Source organism: Zootoca vivipara, chromosome 3 (genome assembly GCF_963506605.1).
Source record: "Zootoca vivipara chromosome 3, rZooViv1.1, whole genome shotgun sequence".
NCBI lineage: Eukaryota > Metazoa > Chordata > Lepidosauria > Squamata > Lacertidae > Zootoca > Zootoca vivipara.
In genome coordinates, this window is record NC_083278.1 from 26,882,273 (window position 1) to 26,901,157 (window position 18,885).

Genomic DNA, 18,885 nt, shown 5'->3' on the forward strand with positions numbered 1-18,885 from the left:
TGCCTCTTCCGCTCTAGGACTTTTCGAAGCCTATGCTTTTTAGCGCAGACACTATGGTGCGGAAGTGAGGGAGAGGGACGCTCACTTTCCGGCTGCGCGAGCGAGGCTGTGTGGACGAAGTACAGGTGCCGGCGAGGGCCAAACCGAGAGGGCGCGCCGTGCCTCTTCCTCGCGGAGATGGCGGCGAGGAGAAGGACCGAGGCGTTCATCCCGGCCGAGGAGAGCGACCAGCTGTTGATTCGGCCCCTGTGAGTGGCTGGGACGGTCTCGCGCGGGCTGTTCCGCGCGCCGCCGCGGCCTTCGGCTGACCAACCGCCCTTGCTGCGCGCGAGCGCACTCTCTCTCTCTCTGCCTCCTCGCGCGCAGAGCTTAAAGGGCTCCCGTGTCTGCCTCTGCAAACCCTCACGAAAGCATTTCTCTCATATATATCGTGTTTCTCCGAAAATAAGACACCGTCTTATATTTATTTTTCCTCAAAAAAACACACAAAAAACACTATGGCTTATTTTGAGGGGATGTCTTATTTTTTTCTCCTCATGCCGCGACCAGCATTGCTGCTCCACGCCACCTATCACTATGTCTTATTTTCGGGATATGGCTTATATTCCTTGAATGCTTAAAAATCCTACTATGGCTTATTTTATGGCTACGTCTTATTTTTGGAGAAACGGGAGGGGAGGAGGAGAATGATATCTTCAATCCTGGGCTGTGAAACAATAATTGCCTAAAAGTATCATGTTCTGGATAAATAAAACCTCTGAGAGTATCTATCTATCTATCTATTATCTATATCTGTATGCAAGTCAGGAAGGTTTTGGGCATCACAAGGCAGGAGACAGATCTCAAACAAAGACGTTCCCAGCATGATCGCACTCCTGTCTCAGCGATGCCACCAACGCTGTCTTGGTCGAGTCCACAGAATGGAAGATGGCAGGATCCCCAAGAACGGTGGTCTGCAGGGAGCTGGCTTCAGGCACCAGACCAACTCTTCATTACAAATATGTCTGCAAGCAAGACATGAGGAAGGCTGGCAACATCAACCCTTGCAGATGACTGCAGTGCCTGGAGAAGAGACAGACAAGTTGCCTGTCTACAGTAGCAACCAAAGGAGGAAGGCAGACATACAGTACATACATACCGAGAGAAGAAACTCCATGATGCATCTACAGCAGCATAACCAAATGTTTATATCTGCCCCAGCTGCTGCAAAACATGTCTCTCCCATTTAGTGTGTTGGTCTCTACAGCCACAGCAGGCTCTGTAACTCTCCAATGGTTTGATTCACTCTCAAAGGCACACTCAGATGCCAGCAACAAACATATACAGTGGTACCTCTACTTACGAATTTAACATATACAGTAGATATATACACACACATAGGGGTTTTATTTATCCCAAACATGATGTTGTTAAGCAATTATTGGTTCACAGTCCAGGGTTGAAGCTTTATGGGGGATCATGGTTGGGGTCAGGAGATGGTCCCTTGATTGTTTGGATTCTCTCTGTGTTTTTGAATGAGATACTCTGTCAAGCCTTGGGTAGGTTAAATGAATGAGGGAGCACTTTTAGAGACGGCAGAGAACTGTTAGTTGGTTGAGAGCCCACATTGAGAGTACAGAAGCTCTATGGGGATCTGATGTGGGGTAACTGGCCTTCTCCCTAGTAGCAGTTGCCTGCCTTGTGCCTCCAGTTATTGTCAGTTTGCATTTTTGTAAATAAAGACAATACAGTACTACAAAGACTGTCAGCTTCCAGTGGTCTCTTAGAGGAAGTAAACTCAATGCTACTGGAATTTCACCCCCATCCATGGATTCAGCATTTCTGTTTTCGGGCAAATGCCTCATGAGACAAAGGTGTCAATAGGAATTTGTGTTTTCTTTCATTCACAGCAATGAGAATCCTTTCAGGCTGTCAGGTATTGGAAGCCTGTCGTCAGAAATGTTATGGTTATGTCTGGACATGAGACATTGAGACATGCCCTCACAGGTCCCCCGCCCCCACTGCATAGCTCTGTGTATCTCTCATCTTATTAAATGCTGCGTCACCACCATTTTGTGGGCTCGGTAGATCTAGTGCAGGCACCCCCAAACTGCAGCCCTCCAGATGTTTTGGCCTGCAACTCCCATGATAATAATAATAATTTATTATTTATACCCTGCCCATCTGGCTGGGCTTCCCCAGCCACTCTGGGCGGCTTCCAACAGAAGTATTAAAATAAAATAATCTGTTAAACATTAAAAGCTTCCCTAAACAGGGCTGCCTTCAGATGTCCAACCAGCCTTTCTTTTCTCACCAACTTTCTGATTTCTGATATACTCCTCAGCAGCTTGTACAATTTCTGGCCATTACCGTAGAAACTTTCATTCTAGCTGGCTAAGTGAAATGGTTGAAGTATCATTGATTTCATGGCAGGATTACCTTATCATCTTTTGTCTAGACAAGGCCTTAGCTTCAACAGCTCAAAGGAAGCTCATGCTTAATTTTTAATCCATCATCTCCCTTAATCATTTCTCTTTCACTGTTTTCCAACAAGGAGCCCTTTATCTTTTAAAGGTGACCTACAATCCTTGTTTCTAGACATATGACCTTTCATTCATCTGTATTAATTTAATGTATGTCTGAACAAGCCTGTTTCACTGTGATCCTGGATTTGTTTAATCATCTCTGCTACTTTATTTAGTTACACCATAGACATACATGAAGCTAGAATAAAAATTGTGACTTGTTTACTTTAAATACCACATTCTGTATCTGGCTTCTAAATGACCATTTTCCTAGTTGCCTGGATATTCTGCAGGAAACCAGGCAGGAAACCTACTTGAAATTGGAGGTGTGTTGGTTCTTTTGCTTTAGGACTCAGCAGAAGCCAAAACTGTCTAGGCTTAGTGTGTATGGACAGGTGTCCATGAAATTTGTTTTAGACTAGCTGACCCCTGTAGCTATATTTGCAACTCTGTTTTGTTCCGTCTTACATTCTGCAAAATCTCTAGAAATCTCTTTGAAAATGAGTGCAGATGTTGAACTGGGTTCCTAGTTGAAATTCACAATATGAATGAACCTGGTCAAGCCTTGGACTTGCATGCTCTCTCAGTTGTGAGGAGGTGATCAGAATCTTTTGCTTCAATTGTTAACTAACTGCTTTTAATGTTATGCCCAACCATGTATAAACTGTGGTTAGTCTTGTATACATTTTACTACGGTAAGAAGTTATTTCAAAATGTGGGCTAAATAGTAGGCTTGATTGAAGGAACAATAGTTCAAGATTAGCTGCAGTTTGGGGTTCAGATGTATTGCTAAAAACAAGCATGAAAGCTTCCATTCTCCTTGGGGAGCACATGAGCCCAAGGCTTGTGCAGGGTTGTTTACATAATGCTAAACCATAGTTTAGCATTACATCCAAATCAGGCCATGGAATTAAACCAAAGACATCACTTTGCTTGGTCAGTTACATATAGTTGTTTTTATACCAGTGGGTGGTTGATTGTTTTTTGTAATTTGTCACAACTTTCTTTTCACAGAGGTGCAGGGCAAGAAGTAGGAAGATCATGCATTATTCTGGAATTTAAAGGAAGGAAGATAATGGTAATCATTGATCTAAGTTATTTATTAACGTTTTGTCAGAGTAGACACATCTTTGACAGTAAATATTCAAAGCATTCTACCACTGCAAACCTCTTAAGGATTGCCTTCTTGCATATGAGCCTCTTCTGGCTCTCTCCTTTTATTGTTTCACACACACAAACACTATCTGAACTTTGATGAGTTGGGATGGACATGGGACTTTTTCATTTTCAGTGCCCAGACTGAGGAAAGCCCTCCCCAGAAGTTTTGTAGGGCTACCACATTGCTCACTTTTCAGCAGTGGCATAACGTTGGTTGCCAACACCAGGGGCAGGCATGTGCCAGGCCAGCCCTCACCACCAACACTCTCATAGTGGCAGTGCAGGGATGTACTGAGCTGACATGGAAACTTCCTGTGCAATTACACCTAGCCACATGATGAGAGGATTTCCAGAGTTGTGTTCCTTTTATGGAGCATTGCCAACAATGCTGGTTGCTCCCCCACCCATTTCCTTCAAATGAGAGGAGAAACATTTGCGTTACACCTAAGATCACATTCTTTTAAATATTTGAAATATCAAGATGCCACATAAACTTTACTGTTTTGATGTAAAAGAGCAAGCATCATTGTATAACTATGTGTTAATACTATATGCTAGGTGCTTGTAGAAATACAATCATTGGTCATCTTTTTTTTAGCTTGATTGCGGAATCCACCCTGGCCTAGAAGGAATGGATGCACTTCCATATATCGATCTGATAGACCCAGCTGAAATTGATCTCCTCTTGATTAGTCAGTAAGTGATGTGTTGCTCAATGCCAAAGGCTGGGGGGGATTTTGCGTTTTTATTTTAAAATGCTGAGACTCTGTAACAGATTTGTTAAGCTTTGCTGATGTTGAAGTGTTAAGTGTTAGCTGTTTTGTTACTTGATCTTTTGTTGAAACAACAAATGATGTAGCTGCATGCCATGGTATTGATATGGCTTGATTCTGAAATCTGATCTTGCCTCTTTCAGTTTCCATTTGGATCACTGTGGGGCATTGCCATGGTTTCTGCAGAAGACAAGTTTTAAAGGGAGGACCTTCATGACCCATGCTACAAAAGCAATTTATAGGTGGCTTCTGTCAGATTACGTCAAAGTTAGGTGAGTTCAATCTCTTATTTGTGGGAGGAAACTTTTGTGAAATGATGCGATAATTTTAACAGTGGATGTGTAATATTTTTGCCTGTTGCCTTGTTGCCCTGTAATCTCAAGTGCACTTTGTGGCAAACCATCTTCTGAGTCCTGCACAATCTTATCTTAAAAAACTGGGGAACAGGATGACATTTTGCCTTACTATTTTATACAGCAATATATCAGCAGACGACATGCTGTATACGGAGACGGACTTGGAAGAAAGCATGGACAAAATAGAAACTATCAACTTCCATGAAGTGAAAGAGGTGGCGGGAATCAAGTTCTGGTGTTACCACGCAGGCCACGTTCTGGGAGCAGCCATGTTTATGATTGAAATAGCTGGAGTGAAGGTATTTCTTTAGCACGCTAGATAATCCAAGTAGGCTTGTTATCAGTGGGCCTTTATTTATTTTAGTTTACCTCTTCAGTGTGTTTTGTGGGTATAGGATTTATTCACATTCACATTTCCATTAAACCTGTCACATTAAAGATACATGGTGTAAGCCAGAGGTAGGGAACCTTGGAACTGGGCCCCTCCAGTCCTCTCTGCCTGGCCTTTGAGACTCATTTGGCCACACACCCAGCCCTCACTGACCCTTTTCCATGGCCTCATTGGGTGCTTTAGCTTGGTGGGAATGCGTGATAATACCTCTTGCTGGCTGAAACTTTGATAATGCCTCTTGCTTGCCTGGATGGAGGGTGAAGAAGCTTTTGCGTGTTTATGTGTGTTTATTCTATATGTGTGTGCGCCTGAATTTTGTACAACTGGAATGTAGTCTATGACACATCAATTGTGAAGGACTACGTTTTTGGAAATGGGTATTTTCAGTTCTTCCCAAGGACCTATTAACCCACACAATAACAGGTTTAAACACTGCAACCTTTTATTATTACAGGATAAAAAGATTAGCACATACTCGGGCTCTCAGCAGAAGTAATCTTAGCATCAGAAGTAGTGATAACAGCAGAATAAGTTCCGCTTTCGCATCTCATTCATTTACAACCTATGGAAACATTACATCCAACTTACTTCACCCTGCTTAAGCAAAGTAGATATTATCAGGCCAATGTGAAGTCAATCCTTAGAGATTCCTTTAATTCCAGTGAGCATATCCTAGATTTTTATGGTTGTTCCACCCACCTTTTGCCTCTGTCCACCACTGGAGTGTGGCCCATTGAGGTTTGCTCACAAGGGAATTGCGGCCCTTGGCTAAAAAAGGTTCTTCACCCCTGGTATAAGCTATTGTTATTGGAAGTTAGGGGTTATCCATCTATAGTGCTCAAGTAGTATGCATGAAATTCCAACTTCCCATCATATTTTGTGATACATGCTTCCCCTTAAGCACTTACTGCTTGGTCTATGAAGGACTATGGATGAACCAACAGACATTGACTTAACTTTTCTTTACTTTTTACCATGATTTATATTAGTTATTCTGTCTAATTACAATGAACATTGTTTCTTTTTCAAAGCTTTTATACACAGGTGACTTCTCAAGACAAGAAGACAGGCACTTGATGGCAGCTGAGATTCCCAATATTAAACCAGATATTCTTATAATTGTAAGTTTCTTCTCCTATGATAATTTGAAGTGAAAACTCGAATAACATAGAAAGTGTTCACAGTCTTTCTAACTAATGCACTCTGGAAGTGGGCAAATAGTGCAATGTACTTTTAAAAAAAGGAGTGGCTCTTTGGTAATTTTATAAAGTATGATCAAAAAGTAATTTTTACAAGTTTGAAAGATTATCCCGTAAATGGCATATGTGTGTATTTGTATGTGTATATATGGGATGAATATGATTTAAGAATATTTTTTGTGGGTGAAATTATAGGGCAGAGTTTATCGTCATACTACAATTCATGAATAATCAATAATCATACAAAATAAGTTGCACACTCTTGTCTTAGAAAATTATGACAATACATCAAAATTTAGCTCTGGTTTATTAAAATCTCATGCTAGACATGTTTGAGATCAGGTATAGTGCCACAGCCATGCTAATTGACTCATTGCATTTTTGATGGTTTGAAGAAGCAATTCCTATTTTTTGAGAAGGACAATAGTGACTTTAAGGAAGAATGGGAATTATTTACAAACTACTTGGACTCCTCGTCAGGTTTTGAATAAACATCCACAATTTATTAGTAGAACATTTGATGGACAATATAGTGATATGTACAATTTATTAGCATGCAGAAAATAATATGTATAAACAAATCAGAGAAGGGAACTGAGGGAAGTCCTGAGAGGGTGGGAGAGGAAGGGAGGGGATGGGGGGGAAGGGGGAAATTTACAATTGATTATTGACAATTTGTATTGTTCAACAATTTTTTCTTAATAAACATTGAGACAGAGAGAGAGAGAGAGAGAAGCAATTCCTATTTTTGTGAGCAATTGGTCTACATATGTTCTGGAGTGTGGGTGGCAGATCCAGTGGCAGTTTTTAGTAATCCCAAATAGGAATAGTGAGGCTGTGACTAGATTGTGGTATAGTCACACTGCCATTCTGGTCATGTGTGTCTCATTATTTTTAATGGTGTGATTTTTGGCCTTAGGAATCTACCTATGGTACGCACATCCATGAGAAACGCGAGGAGCGGGAGGCGAGATTCTGCAACACTGTACACGATATTGTAAACAGGGGAGGCAGAGGTCTTATTCCTGTGTTTGCTTTGGGAAGAGCACAAGAATTGCTTTTGATTTTAGGTATGTACCTGCACATTACCTCTTTCCAACTTTACATGTTCAGTAAGTCTGAAAAACTATGTCCATCTAAATTATATTTACTGTTCTTAGTTTTCATAATTTGTTTAAAGTTGTGTGTTGTTGTTGTTTTTTAAAAAAAACCTAGATGAATACTGGCAAAATCATCCTGAGCTTCATGAGATACCTATATACTATGCTTCCTCTCTGGCAAAGAAATGCATGGCCGTGTATCAGACCTATGTCAATGCCATGAATGATAAAATTCGCAAGCAAATCAACATCAACAACCCATTTGTATTCAAGCACATTAGTAATCTGAAGGTCAGTGTGAATAAATGAAATTTTAATAACATGAATGTATAGAAAGGTTATGAAGAACTATAATTCTGACTTAAAATTGGGCATCAAACCCTTTTCAGAAGAATTCAGTCTACCAGCAGCCCAAACTCTTACCTGGGACTAGCACTAAACGTGCTTCTGATAAGCATCCTTCTGGGATTCATGTATATGGCATCTATTCTTGTTCCCAGAACCCTGCAGAAATACTTTGAGCTCACTAAGGATCCCATAGAGTCCTTTATAAAAATACATCACTAAAATACTTTTTGTCCCTGAGAGCAGGGGTAACAGTTAAGGTGGAACACTTTTCTCTGACTTTCATAAAATGGAGTAATAATTATTCTTTGTTTACCTAGAGCATGGATCATTTTGATGACATAGGACCAAGTGTTGTAATGGCTTCCCCCGGTATGATGCAGAGTGGTTTATCCAGAGAGTTATTTGAGAGCTGGTGTACTGACAAGAGGAATGGAGTCATCATAGCAGGATACTGTGTGGAAGGAACACTTGCTAAGGTGAGGTATACTTTGACTAGTGGTATATGTTAATACGCAGGGCAGGCAGCTTAAAAGACTTAATTATTTTACCAGGGAATCTGGACTGAATTGGGCTACTGTTTTGGTGTCCTTGTACTTACAGCCTGATGCATACTTCAGTTTGTACCTTTTTTATTCTGAATGAAAGAATACCAAGAAACTCTGGTATGAAAAATCTCAAAGTTGGAATCCAGTGATGGAATATATCCAGAGGAGATTAGATATGTCACGGTGAATTGCATTAGAATAGGAAAATCACAATATCAGACTATTTTGCTAGATAGAAATGTTGTGTGTTTGTGCTGGGAAGGAATTCTGTATTGAATGTTTTTTATACGTGTATATATTTAGTGTGGGGACCCAGGTGGCGCTGTGGGTTAAATCACAGAGTCTAGGGCTTGCTGATCAGAAGGTCGGCGGTTCGAATCCCTGCAACAGGGTGAGCTCCCGTTGCTCGGTCCCAGCTCCTGCCCACCTAGCAGTTCGAAAGCACATCAAAGTGCAAGTAGATAAATAGGGACCGCTCCGGCGGGAAGGTAAATGGCATTTCTGTGCGCTGCTCTGGTTCGCCAGAAGCAGCTTTGTCATGCTGGCCACATGACCCGGAAGCTGTCTGCGGACAAACGCCGGCTCCCTTGGCCTATAGAGCGAGATGAGCGCCGCAACCCCAGAGTCGGACACGACTGGACCTGATGGTCAGGGGCCCCTTTATATTTAGTGTAGGGATGCAGGGGCACTGAGATCTAAACCACTGAGCCTCTTAGGCTTGCCGATCATAAGGTCTGCACTGCAGTTCAAAACCGCACGACGGGGTGAGCTCCCGTTGCTCTGACCCAACTCCTGCCAACCTAGCAGTTTGAAAGCACACCGGTGTAAGCAGATAAATAGGTACCGCTGCGGTGGGAATGTAAATGGCGTTCCGTGTGCTCTGGCTTCTGTCACGGTGTCCTGTTGCGCCAGAAGCAGTTTGGTCATGCTGGCCACATGACCTGGAAAGCTGTCTGTGGACAAACACCGGCTCCCGCAACCTGGAAGTTGAGATGAGCACCACACCCCATTGTCAAACTCAACTGGACTTAACCGTCCAGGGGTCCTTTATTGCCTTTACCTTTATATTTAATGTGTATCTTCATATTAACAAATAAATATTCTGAATGAAATAATATAATGGGTGCATTTTATTGTTGCAGCACATCATGTCTGAACCTGAAGAAATTACAACTATGTCAGGACAGAAACTCCCACTGAAGATGTCCGTGGATTACATCTCTTTCTCTGCACACACAGATTACCAACAAACCAGCGAGTTCATCCGGGCACTGAAACCTCCCCATGTGGTTAGTGTTTATTTTTGTTATTTTCAAGAAGTACAGTTTTGTCAAATCCCAACGCCAGTTCAACAAATTCCATTTTAACTAGCCAGAGGTAAACAGTAATTCAGAGTTGCAGCATCACTCCTTTTCCGTGATAAACTATGCTTTAAGTTTTCAGCCACATTTGAAACAAAAGTGATTTTTTCTTGAGAGTGCTGCTGTATGTAAACAGTGTGTAAAGCTTGTAGCTTCTGGAAGAAAATATGTGACTTACATGTCTAAAATGATTTGGAGGTAAATCAAGCGAATATGAAATGAAAGAAGATAGAAGAAGAGGCAGGAAAATAAAGTGGTTGAAAAAGGGAGAGGAGATGATGTGGGAAAGGGTCAAATAACAATTCAAAGAGAGCTGAGTTCCAAAGAGCTGTGTGGACTTCAGGGATTGTCTCACTTCACCCCCATTGCAGCCCATAGCATTCACTCAAAAAGCTTCTCTGGTTTGTGGGGCTCTCTCAGTCATATACGGGTGTAGGATACAGGCGCATATTGATGACACCACCACTCCTTTTGTTAAGAAGGGCTGTTTCTCCTCCTCCTCTTCCCTAAGCTGCCACCTTCCTGGCAATATTTTGACAGCTAACAATGACTTTTTCATGCAGATATTGGTTCATGGTGAGCAGAATGAAATGGCCAGGCTGAAAGCGGCAGTAATACGTGAATATGAGGATAATGATGAAGTTCACATAGAAGTCCACAATCCTAGAAATACTGAAGCCGTAACGCTAAACTTCAGAGGAGAAAAGCTTGCCAAGGTAAAAAGCTGGCGTTTTCTTCATCCTCATAAGCACATTTACCTTGTCATCAACGGTTATTTCCTTCTTCAAAAATGTATCCAATCCTTGGGAAAGGACAACTCAATGTATTGGATGATGAACACAGCACACAGCTCTTATGTCAGGAAGCATAGGGTACATAACATGTGCTTGCCTTTGTTTAGGAAACTTGTTTTTGCTCTCATCCACCGGCCATTACAAATACATGGCTCAGTGTGTTCCCTAATCTGCTGTTGGATATTGCAGGGTTACAGTTGTTTAAAGCTTTGAAATATTTTAACAGCTTCAAATAACATGCATGTGCACACTCTTTGTCTATGAACCCACCCAGGACCACCACTCAGAGAGGTCGGGAGAACTAGTGATTCTGAAAAGGACAAGAATAGGCCAATCATAACGTAGAGAACTATCACATGGGATTATTGGTGGGCTGTCCATTCTGAAGTTGAGGGAGAACATGTGAGTTTGTAAAGGGAGTTTTGTAATTGATGGGTACATTTAAGTCATGCTTGCTGGTAAATTCACCTTGAAATTTTGGTACATGGTCTAGTACACAGTCTGAGAAGGGATGCCGTATTCAGTTGGGGACAGTTTTTCATCTCCACCCATTTAAAAATATCTATTCTATTTGCAATCCCCGTACACTTTCTTGATTTTTCTCTTGTGATTTCTCTAGGTTATGGGCTCATTAGCAGATAAGAAACCAGAACAAGGGCAGCGTGTTTCAGGAATACTAGTTAAAAGAAATTTTAACTATCACATACTTGCTCCATGTGACCTCTCCAGTAAGTAAAAGTGAAAACATTATTATCCTTGTTTCATTGGTTTGGATCCCTAACTTTCCTTATGTAAACAGTATAGAGTTCCTGTTCACAGAAGGGGCTTTTGCATCGTTCTCCTTTCTACTCATGTGAATGTGCCCCCCCCCCCAAAAAAAATCTGGAATTGGTGGGACAATGCAGCTGGCGGGGAGGTGGGAGATGGAGAAACAGTCAGGCAGAAATTTACATGAACAGAAAAGCAACTTAGGCTCTAATGTTGTCCTTTTTGCTTTCATTTTTTTTACAGATTACACTGATCTGGCTATGAGCACTGTGACACAAACACAAGCTGTTCCATACACAGGATCTTTCAGTCTGCTTTATTATCAGCTACAAAAACTAACAGGTGCGTAACTGGAGGAAGCCGCCTGAAGTCTCTCCAAAATTATTGCAACTTGCTTGATGAGAAGATAGTAATGGCCATTAAACTGTTGAAACAACATCCAGCACAACCCACTGTGCATCTGGAAGAGATTGTTGGTCACATTTTAGGACCATTTTGAATTCACGAGTTGCAATAGATGGACCCAAGTGGTATGTACTGAGTGTGCCCAAGAAATATTTAAGCAGCGATGCATTTATTGTGGTTATTTTATATTTTTGAAGGTGACATAAAAGAAATAGAAGTCCAGGATAAGCCAGCTTTGAAGGTTTTTAAAAACATCACTGTGGTCCAAGAGCCGGGTATGGTTGTGCTGGAGGTAAGGACAGAATAAAGATTTCTTTATAACTGTTGTGATAACATGCAGGTGGCTTTGAAACAGAGTTGGGCTTCCTGAGGTGAGGGAGGGCTATAATCTTGGTACCCCAACATAGCACGTTAGCTAGCCAAGCCTTTGAAGTCAGTGGGACAAGGGAGCAAGGCCGATAATGATGAATGTAGTAGATTTGGCGGACTCATAACACGGCCATTCTAATAGCCTGGTCACAACCATTTTGAACTTTAAAGCTGACATAGTTTCCCTCTTAACCAGAATTTCAAACCAGCTACAAAGCCAAATAAATGTAGAATGGCAAAAACAAAATTGCTTCAAATGGAATTCCAACAATTTATGTGCTCTTTAATCATGCTTTTCCTTCTCACTCTGCTTTTTCTCCCCCCCAGTGGGTAGCAAATCCTGCTAATGATATGTATGCGGACACTGTAAAAACAGTGATACTGGAAGTTCAGTCCAATCCCAAAATTCAAAAAGGTATTCCCCCCCCTTTTTTGTATATATTGTATACTTTTAATAGTGTGTGTTTCTGTGAAAATATGTGAACTACTTTTATGTTGGAGAATACATTTCTGCCAAGCCCAGGGTCCTGAGACACAATCCACAATCCAGCTTCCCATTACTTTTAGCAGGGCTGAAATAAACAGAATTATATAAATTCCTCCTTTAATATGAAACTAGATTTTGAGGCATGTATAATGTAACATTATTAAAGTCAATTTCATGTGCAAATAGGTATATTAAAACACAGGGACATTCTTCTAAATTAAATAATGTCAATCATAGAACATGTTATTAATCGGAATTCTAACAAATCTGTTCAGAATCTAACGTTCTGGGAAATTAGTCTTCAGAGCAGAAACATACAGTAAGCCCACAACTAACGCAGGGGTTACGTTCTGAAAATCACGCCTAAAGCCAAAATGGGTTCAGTGGTGAGTGGAATTACCAAAGTCATTTCCCCCAGAACCCACCCCCCTTTTAAAAAAATTAAAACTTTTGCCGTGCACATAAAGCTGAATGCACACAAGTTAAATGCACATAAAATGTGGGCTCACAGTATTATCTGTAAATGGTACTAGATAAACATAGTTCCTAAATGTATCAGTTGAAGAACAATTATTATTAAAAGTTGAGCTGTTAATAGTTCTCCGGTAAATGCCAACACAGTGGTGCCTCGCTAGACGAATTTAATTCGTTCCACGGGTCTTTTCTTATAACGAAGAAATTCGTCTAGCGAATCCCATAGGAATGCATTGAATTTTTTTTGAATTTTTTTGCCCATAGGAACGCATTAATTGAATTTCAGTGCATTCCTATGGGAAACTGCGATTCGCTAGACGAAAACGAATTCGTCTAGCGAGGCAACTTCCGCTAGAAAAAACCTTTCGTTAAGCAGGGCATTCGTTAAGCGAGGCACCACTGTAAGTTGCAACCTCGTTTCATGTTAAGAAACAGAAGCCTGTAGCATCACAAAGCCCATTCGGTGTCTTGCTTGGATACAGATTTCACGCCCACAGGGAGAAGGTGCGTGAGACCTTGTTGGTTCCCTTTCCTCCCCTTTGCCCCTGGAAGAGTGTGGGATGTGGCACTGGTAACCTCAAAAAGAAGGGAGAATCTACAAAAGCCATCTCCCTCCACCTGCCCTCCCCTGCCCCACTGGTGAGCAAGATCTCTCCAATGAATCAAAAGCCTTCCAGGGACAGAAGGAACCCTTCAATTGACAACAAACAGCAAATTCTGGTTTCAGCCCATAAAATGATCATACTTGTCTATAACCTAGTGCATGTCTATGAATCCAATAATTACAGCATGAAGTTCAGGTCCAGCTATTCCCCTCCACGCACACCAGCATGATCTGAATTAGCTAAGCACAACTTAATTTACATAACAATGTACAAGAAACCATTTAGACTTGTAGGATCTCAGTAGTATGTGCCAATATTTTCCTTGTCGCTTAACGCCTGTTATCAGCTACATTATAACAAATGGCAATTACAATGGAATGTAAAATGTATGGGTTTTTTCCAGCTGTGGTACATAAAATTCCTAAAAAAGAAGAGATAGCTGCATATCACAAGAAGATGGAGATTATGCTTCAGTAAGTTATAACATCACATAACCCTCTCTTTCTCACAAAAGATAACTATCATATATTTTAGTACCTTTGTTATTGAACAAAATTAATTTTGGGGCTTGCTCAAAACCTTGTATTTAGACCAGAGGTTATACTGAGAGACCTAACATTTTTTAAGTGTTAAAATCCATCTTATAGTATGGAAATCATTCTAAAAATGTTTGAATTTGGTTCTTTTCTAGAAATTTGTTTGAAACGGAAAGTTAGATTATTAGGCTATGGTTTTATGGAAATCAGTGGGGCTTATTTTTGCAAAAGAGGCTCCTAATGAGGCCAGAGGAAAGGGCTCCCTGCAAGGCCCTTTCCATCTGGCCTAGGGGGCGTGGCCCACACTCACCCAGCCCTACTATGTTAAATATGTATTGTGTAGTTGACCTCCTTTGTAATGTTTTTTTTTTGAAATCTTTAAGATAATATTTTAGTTTTCTGTTTAGTTGCTTTGACAGTATACTCTATATTTGACTTTTTTCAAATTGTTTTATTGATTTATTGATTTAATATACTGTGAACCTCTTTGAGAGTTTTCTTTAAAATATAAAGCGGTATAGAAAATAAATAAATAATAGACACAAAGGATCACACTGCTAAACAGAAAACACTGTAGTTAAATAGTTATATAATTTGGTGCCAATGATTAGTCTTCCATTTCTAGGGACATATTTGGAGAAGACTGTGTAAGTGCTAAGGAAGATAATGTACTGAGCATCACTGTGGATGGAAAAACAGCAAATCTTTCGTTGGATACACGGGTATTTATAGCTAAATTTCATGCTGATGTATTGTCTTTTGTGTAGCCAGTGAGATTTATGCTTAGGAATGTATGCAGCGCCTCAGTAGGCTTTCTGAAATCTAGCAGCTAACCATGCTTTTTGGTGACCATTATCAGAATAAACCATTCTTTTCAGAAGATTCCCAATTCATCATAGCGTTTCCACTTTCAACACCTAACGTTTTGGTTAATCACACTTGTTTAGAAGGTAGCATGAAACAGAATGATAAGAGTGATGTAGAATTGTTTCTTAAATTTCTGCCCACTTTCCAACTAAAGCACATAAAGGGACTTGCCATTGTTAATTTTTAAAAGTGTTATGTATAAATTAAATACTCAGAAGGATTACAGTATATTATGTTTCATAAGGAATGCTGGAGATTTGCTGGGTTGTTCCTCTTATATTGGGAGAAGTGAGGGGGGGGGGCAACTTTTGCTGATTCCTCCTTCCCCCTGCAGTCCCTCTCCACTTCTCCCAATATAAGAGAAACAGCCCAACAGATCTCTAACATTTCTTACGTCAGGATGCTGCTGCTGCATTATGACAAACAATGTTCCCTGATAGACATTTTATATGTATAGGTATGAAATAGCCAACCAAGCACCAGTAAATTCAGCATTCATGGCATTCTTTACACCCACCCACCCAGTCAAAGTTCTTGAGGCTGCGTGATCTTAAATGAATTGGACACATTATTGCTAACATAACTCCTAGAATTAATGTGCCTTGTCAGGCTTGCTTAAGGCTGTTAAACTCAATGGGACTAATCAAGAGTAACTGGCTACCTGACTTTGGCTCAGATCCAGAAAGCATTTTAGGCTCAGGTGCAGGCGTTTGTGGTAGCCCTTTGAAAGTTTTGACCACATTTCAAAAGTAGTTAAGGGAATTTAAGTCTAAATTTAGTTTGGGTTCATGGAATGAGTTATGTGGGTGGGTGTTTAGATTTTTAAAAAATTGTATGGCTTCTGTGCAAAGTCTTTTCAAGAAGATCTGAGAAATAAATTAGGGACTTGCAAATTGATTATTTTCTCCTCTTCTAGACTGTTGACCATGAACCAGGATGTGAAGATGATGATGAAACTCTTCGGGAAATGGTGGAGTTAGCTGCACAGCGACTCTACGATGCCATCACCCCTATACAATAAACTGATTGTCCATTGTATATTTTGGGGCCTGTAGAAAAATTGTTACAAATCCGTTTATTCTCGACGTGGTTTTTTAAAAAATAAATGTTCTTTAACAAAGTATGTTTACCTTTTTCTTAGCCATAAAACTGTTTTAGCCCCAAGTGGGCAGATGGCAATAGCAGACTTATTGATATAAGATGGAAATGTATTATAGGAAATGATCCTTTTAATAAGGTCTAGTAAGCAGAAATATGCAACCTCTTATGTGTGTAAGATAACGTCATATTGTAAGAGACAGCTCGTCTGTAACAAAGGAAATGTGTGTATCTTTTTAAAATATATTTAAAAATATGTCTTTTGTTAATGGCCTGATTATAAAACTTACAAAGACTAAAAATCCCAAGTATCTTGTGGAAACTTTAGTCAGCTTCAGAAGCTCCCCTTTTAACTATAGCCCTCTGCACCACGTGGGAATCTGCTCCAAGACGCTAGAAACTATCTCTGATGTGACACCAGAGGTCACAGTTGGATTTCGGGAAAGTCCTAGAATGTGTATGAGAGCATACATACATACATACATACATACATACATACATACATACATACATATGCACACACCTCTTTAGACCCAATGTGTGTTTTGTTTCTGCAAACTGAGTACACAAGAAGGAGGTGGAAGAGACTTGAGATGGATATTAGAATGAGATTGCTCCATGAAATTCATTGGCAATAAGATTCAGGATGGACAAAAAGGAAAGTACTTCTGCACACAATACTGCCTGCTCTCACACAATATGGGAGTGGCAATGGCTAAGCATAACCTCCAGGAATACAGTATACATCTGAATACCAGTTATTATTTTGAATCATTACCTACCTTTCACCCTAAAGTTCCTTGGGAACATGAATGGGAAAGTGCTATTGCTATTAATGTTGCTAGCATTCTTTATTGCATTTACAGAGGCCCGACTGACCTCAACCATAAGTTAGGCATGTAGTGTCTCCAGTCTCCATTTAAAAAATGATACATACACCAGTTGATTGTAGCGGGGGGGGGGAACCCTCATGCTGTGGAATGCTTCCAGCCAATTTGGCAGGTGCCCTGGGAATACTTATCCAGGCAGGCCTATGCAGCCATTTTTAATTTTCTTCAGTAGCCATTAAATGTAATGTTTCTATATTGCTATGCACCACTGTGTCCTTTGAGGAGGGGGTGGTGTATGGGTACTTTTATAAATACAATTTACCTTTACCTTTACTTTTATAAATTTACCTTTACCTTTACTTTTATAAATACAATTTACCTTTCTTCCAAGAAGCTGAAGGTGGCACATGTGATTCTATACCTGGCTCGCTTCATCTAATACAGTAAAGGTAAAGGGACCCCTGACCATTAGGTCCAGTCGTGACCGACTCTAGGGTTGCGCGCTCATCTCGCATTATTGGCCGAGGGAGCCGGCGTATAGCTTCCAGGTCATGTGGCCAGCATGACAAAGCCGCTTCTGGCAAACCAGAGCAGCACACGGAAACGCCGTTTACCTTCCCGCTGTAGCGGTTCCTATTTATCTACTTGCATTTTGACGCGCTTTCGAACTGCTAGGTTGGCAGGAGCTGGGACCAAGCAACGGGAGCTCACCCCGTCACAGGGATTCGAACCGCCGACCTTCTGATCAGCAAGCCCTAGGCTCAGTGGTTTAACCACAGCGCCACCTATATTTTCATGTGCGTATCCAGGATTCTTGGGGGGGAAGCAGCCAAATTTGCTTTTTTTAAGGAAATCAAAGTTGGAAAATCACAGATAAAAATGCCCACATGAACAGGACATTACAGGGGGGCAGGCTTCTGCTGTGTCATAACCTGAAATAATAGAGTGCTTTCAATGCTTTGCAATAATGTTTGTGGATTTAGGGGGGGGCAGGTGCCCCCCACCCCACCCCTTGGCTATGCCCATGTACTGTATATATTTCACTTTTTTCTTGTTGTAAAACACCCTGTGATCTTCAGATTTAAAAGGCAGGATAGAAATTTAATAAACAATACTTGCACAATGAGGTGGCAAAAAAAAGGTTAGTTATGTATGCCACTACTGCGGCCTGTGTTTTGTTAACCCAGAAATGAAAAAGGAGCAAGGTCCCAACTAAAGAATGGCAACTTAAACTGATGGAATATGTGCAGCTTGCAGATCTAACATACTGTATAGAACAAGAACAACATATGTTTAAAGAAGACTGGGAAATGTTTATGGAATATATGGGGGGGGAATTGTGTACAAATGAGAACGTTAAGATAAATTCAACAGTGTAAGTAAGTTTTGATAAGATGCAATAATGGAATACTGAATGGCTTGGTTTATATAAAATATGCAGGGATTTATGTCATGCAAAATGAACCATGGAAGGAGAAGAAGGGAAGTCACTGATATTTTAAGGTTGGTTAAATTAATATTCTAAATTGTAAAACATAAAATGTAATAAAATTGTGTGTGTGTCTGTGTGTGTGATTAAGCAGCTGAGAAATCAGGGTTCAAATTCTGACTAGGCCATGGAGCTCAGTGGGTGGCCTTGGCCTAGTCAGAATTTGAACCCTGATCACTCAGCTGCTTAAATCAGCCACACTTTGAACCGTTCGTCGTCTGCTGCTGCTGCTGCAGGTGTGGGGCTCCCCAGGTGCGTCGGGTTGGCCTTCAGGGTTTTTACGCCTCCTTCGCTATAACCCGGCCAGGAGAGACGGAGGGAGAGGCCTGAGGGTCTCTCCACGCGCGCGCCCACTTCCCCCTTGAATGCCGGCGGGCAAAGCGGCAGCCTCGCCTAAAGCCCCTCTGTCGGCGGCGGCGGCGGCGGCG

The 18,885-nt window shown here is 41.0% G+C and overlaps 1 protein-coding gene across 2 annotated transcripts; it reads left to right on the forward strand.

Moving 5' to 3' along the window:
• The first annotated feature begins 75 nt into the window (after positions 1 to 75).
• CPSF3 (cleavage and polyadenylation specific factor 3) lies at positions 76 to 16,369 on the forward strand. 2 transcript variants are annotated; one of them, XM_035109875.2, is made up of 18 exons: positions 76 to 248; positions 3,519 to 3,582; positions 4,261 to 4,358; positions 4,579 to 4,707; positions 4,913 to 5,090; positions 6,214 to 6,303; positions 7,301 to 7,451; positions 7,597 to 7,772; positions 8,147 to 8,305; positions 9,517 to 9,663; positions 10,299 to 10,451; positions 11,149 to 11,257; positions 11,541 to 11,639; positions 11,900 to 11,994; positions 12,399 to 12,486; positions 14,041 to 14,110; positions 14,799 to 14,895; positions 15,957 to 16,369. In XM_035109875.2, exons 1-18 carry the CDS (start codon positions 178 to 180, stop codon positions 16,059 to 16,061), a joined length of 2,079 nt encoding a protein of 692 aa, XP_034965766.1. In that variant the 5' UTR covers positions 76 to 177; the 3' UTR covers positions 16,062 to 16,369. The 2 variants fall into 2 exon arrangements, with proteins under 2 accessions (XP_034965766.1, XP_034965767.1); XM_035109876.2 differs by lacking the exons at positions 76 to 248; positions 3,519 to 3,582; positions 4,261 to 4,358 and having other exon boundaries at positions 4,656 to 4,707; positions 5,041 to 5,090.
• Positions 16,370 to 18,885: the final 2,516 nt, after the last annotated feature.

Bases quoted from the DNA above. Each gene is read 5' to 3' on its own strand.
- CPSF3 (XM_035109875.2), top strand. From the start codon at position 178: ATGGCGGCGAGGAGAAGGACCGAGGCGTTCATCCCGGCCGAGGAGAGC. The intron at 3,583-4,260 runs GTAATCATTGAT...TCTTTTTTTTAG, and splicing joins TTAAAGGAAGGAAGATAATG to CTTGATTGCGGAATCCACCC. The intron at 11,258-11,540 runs GTAAGTAAAAGT...TTTTTTTTACAG, and splicing joins TGCTCCATGTGACCTCTCCA to ATTACACTGATCTGGCTATG.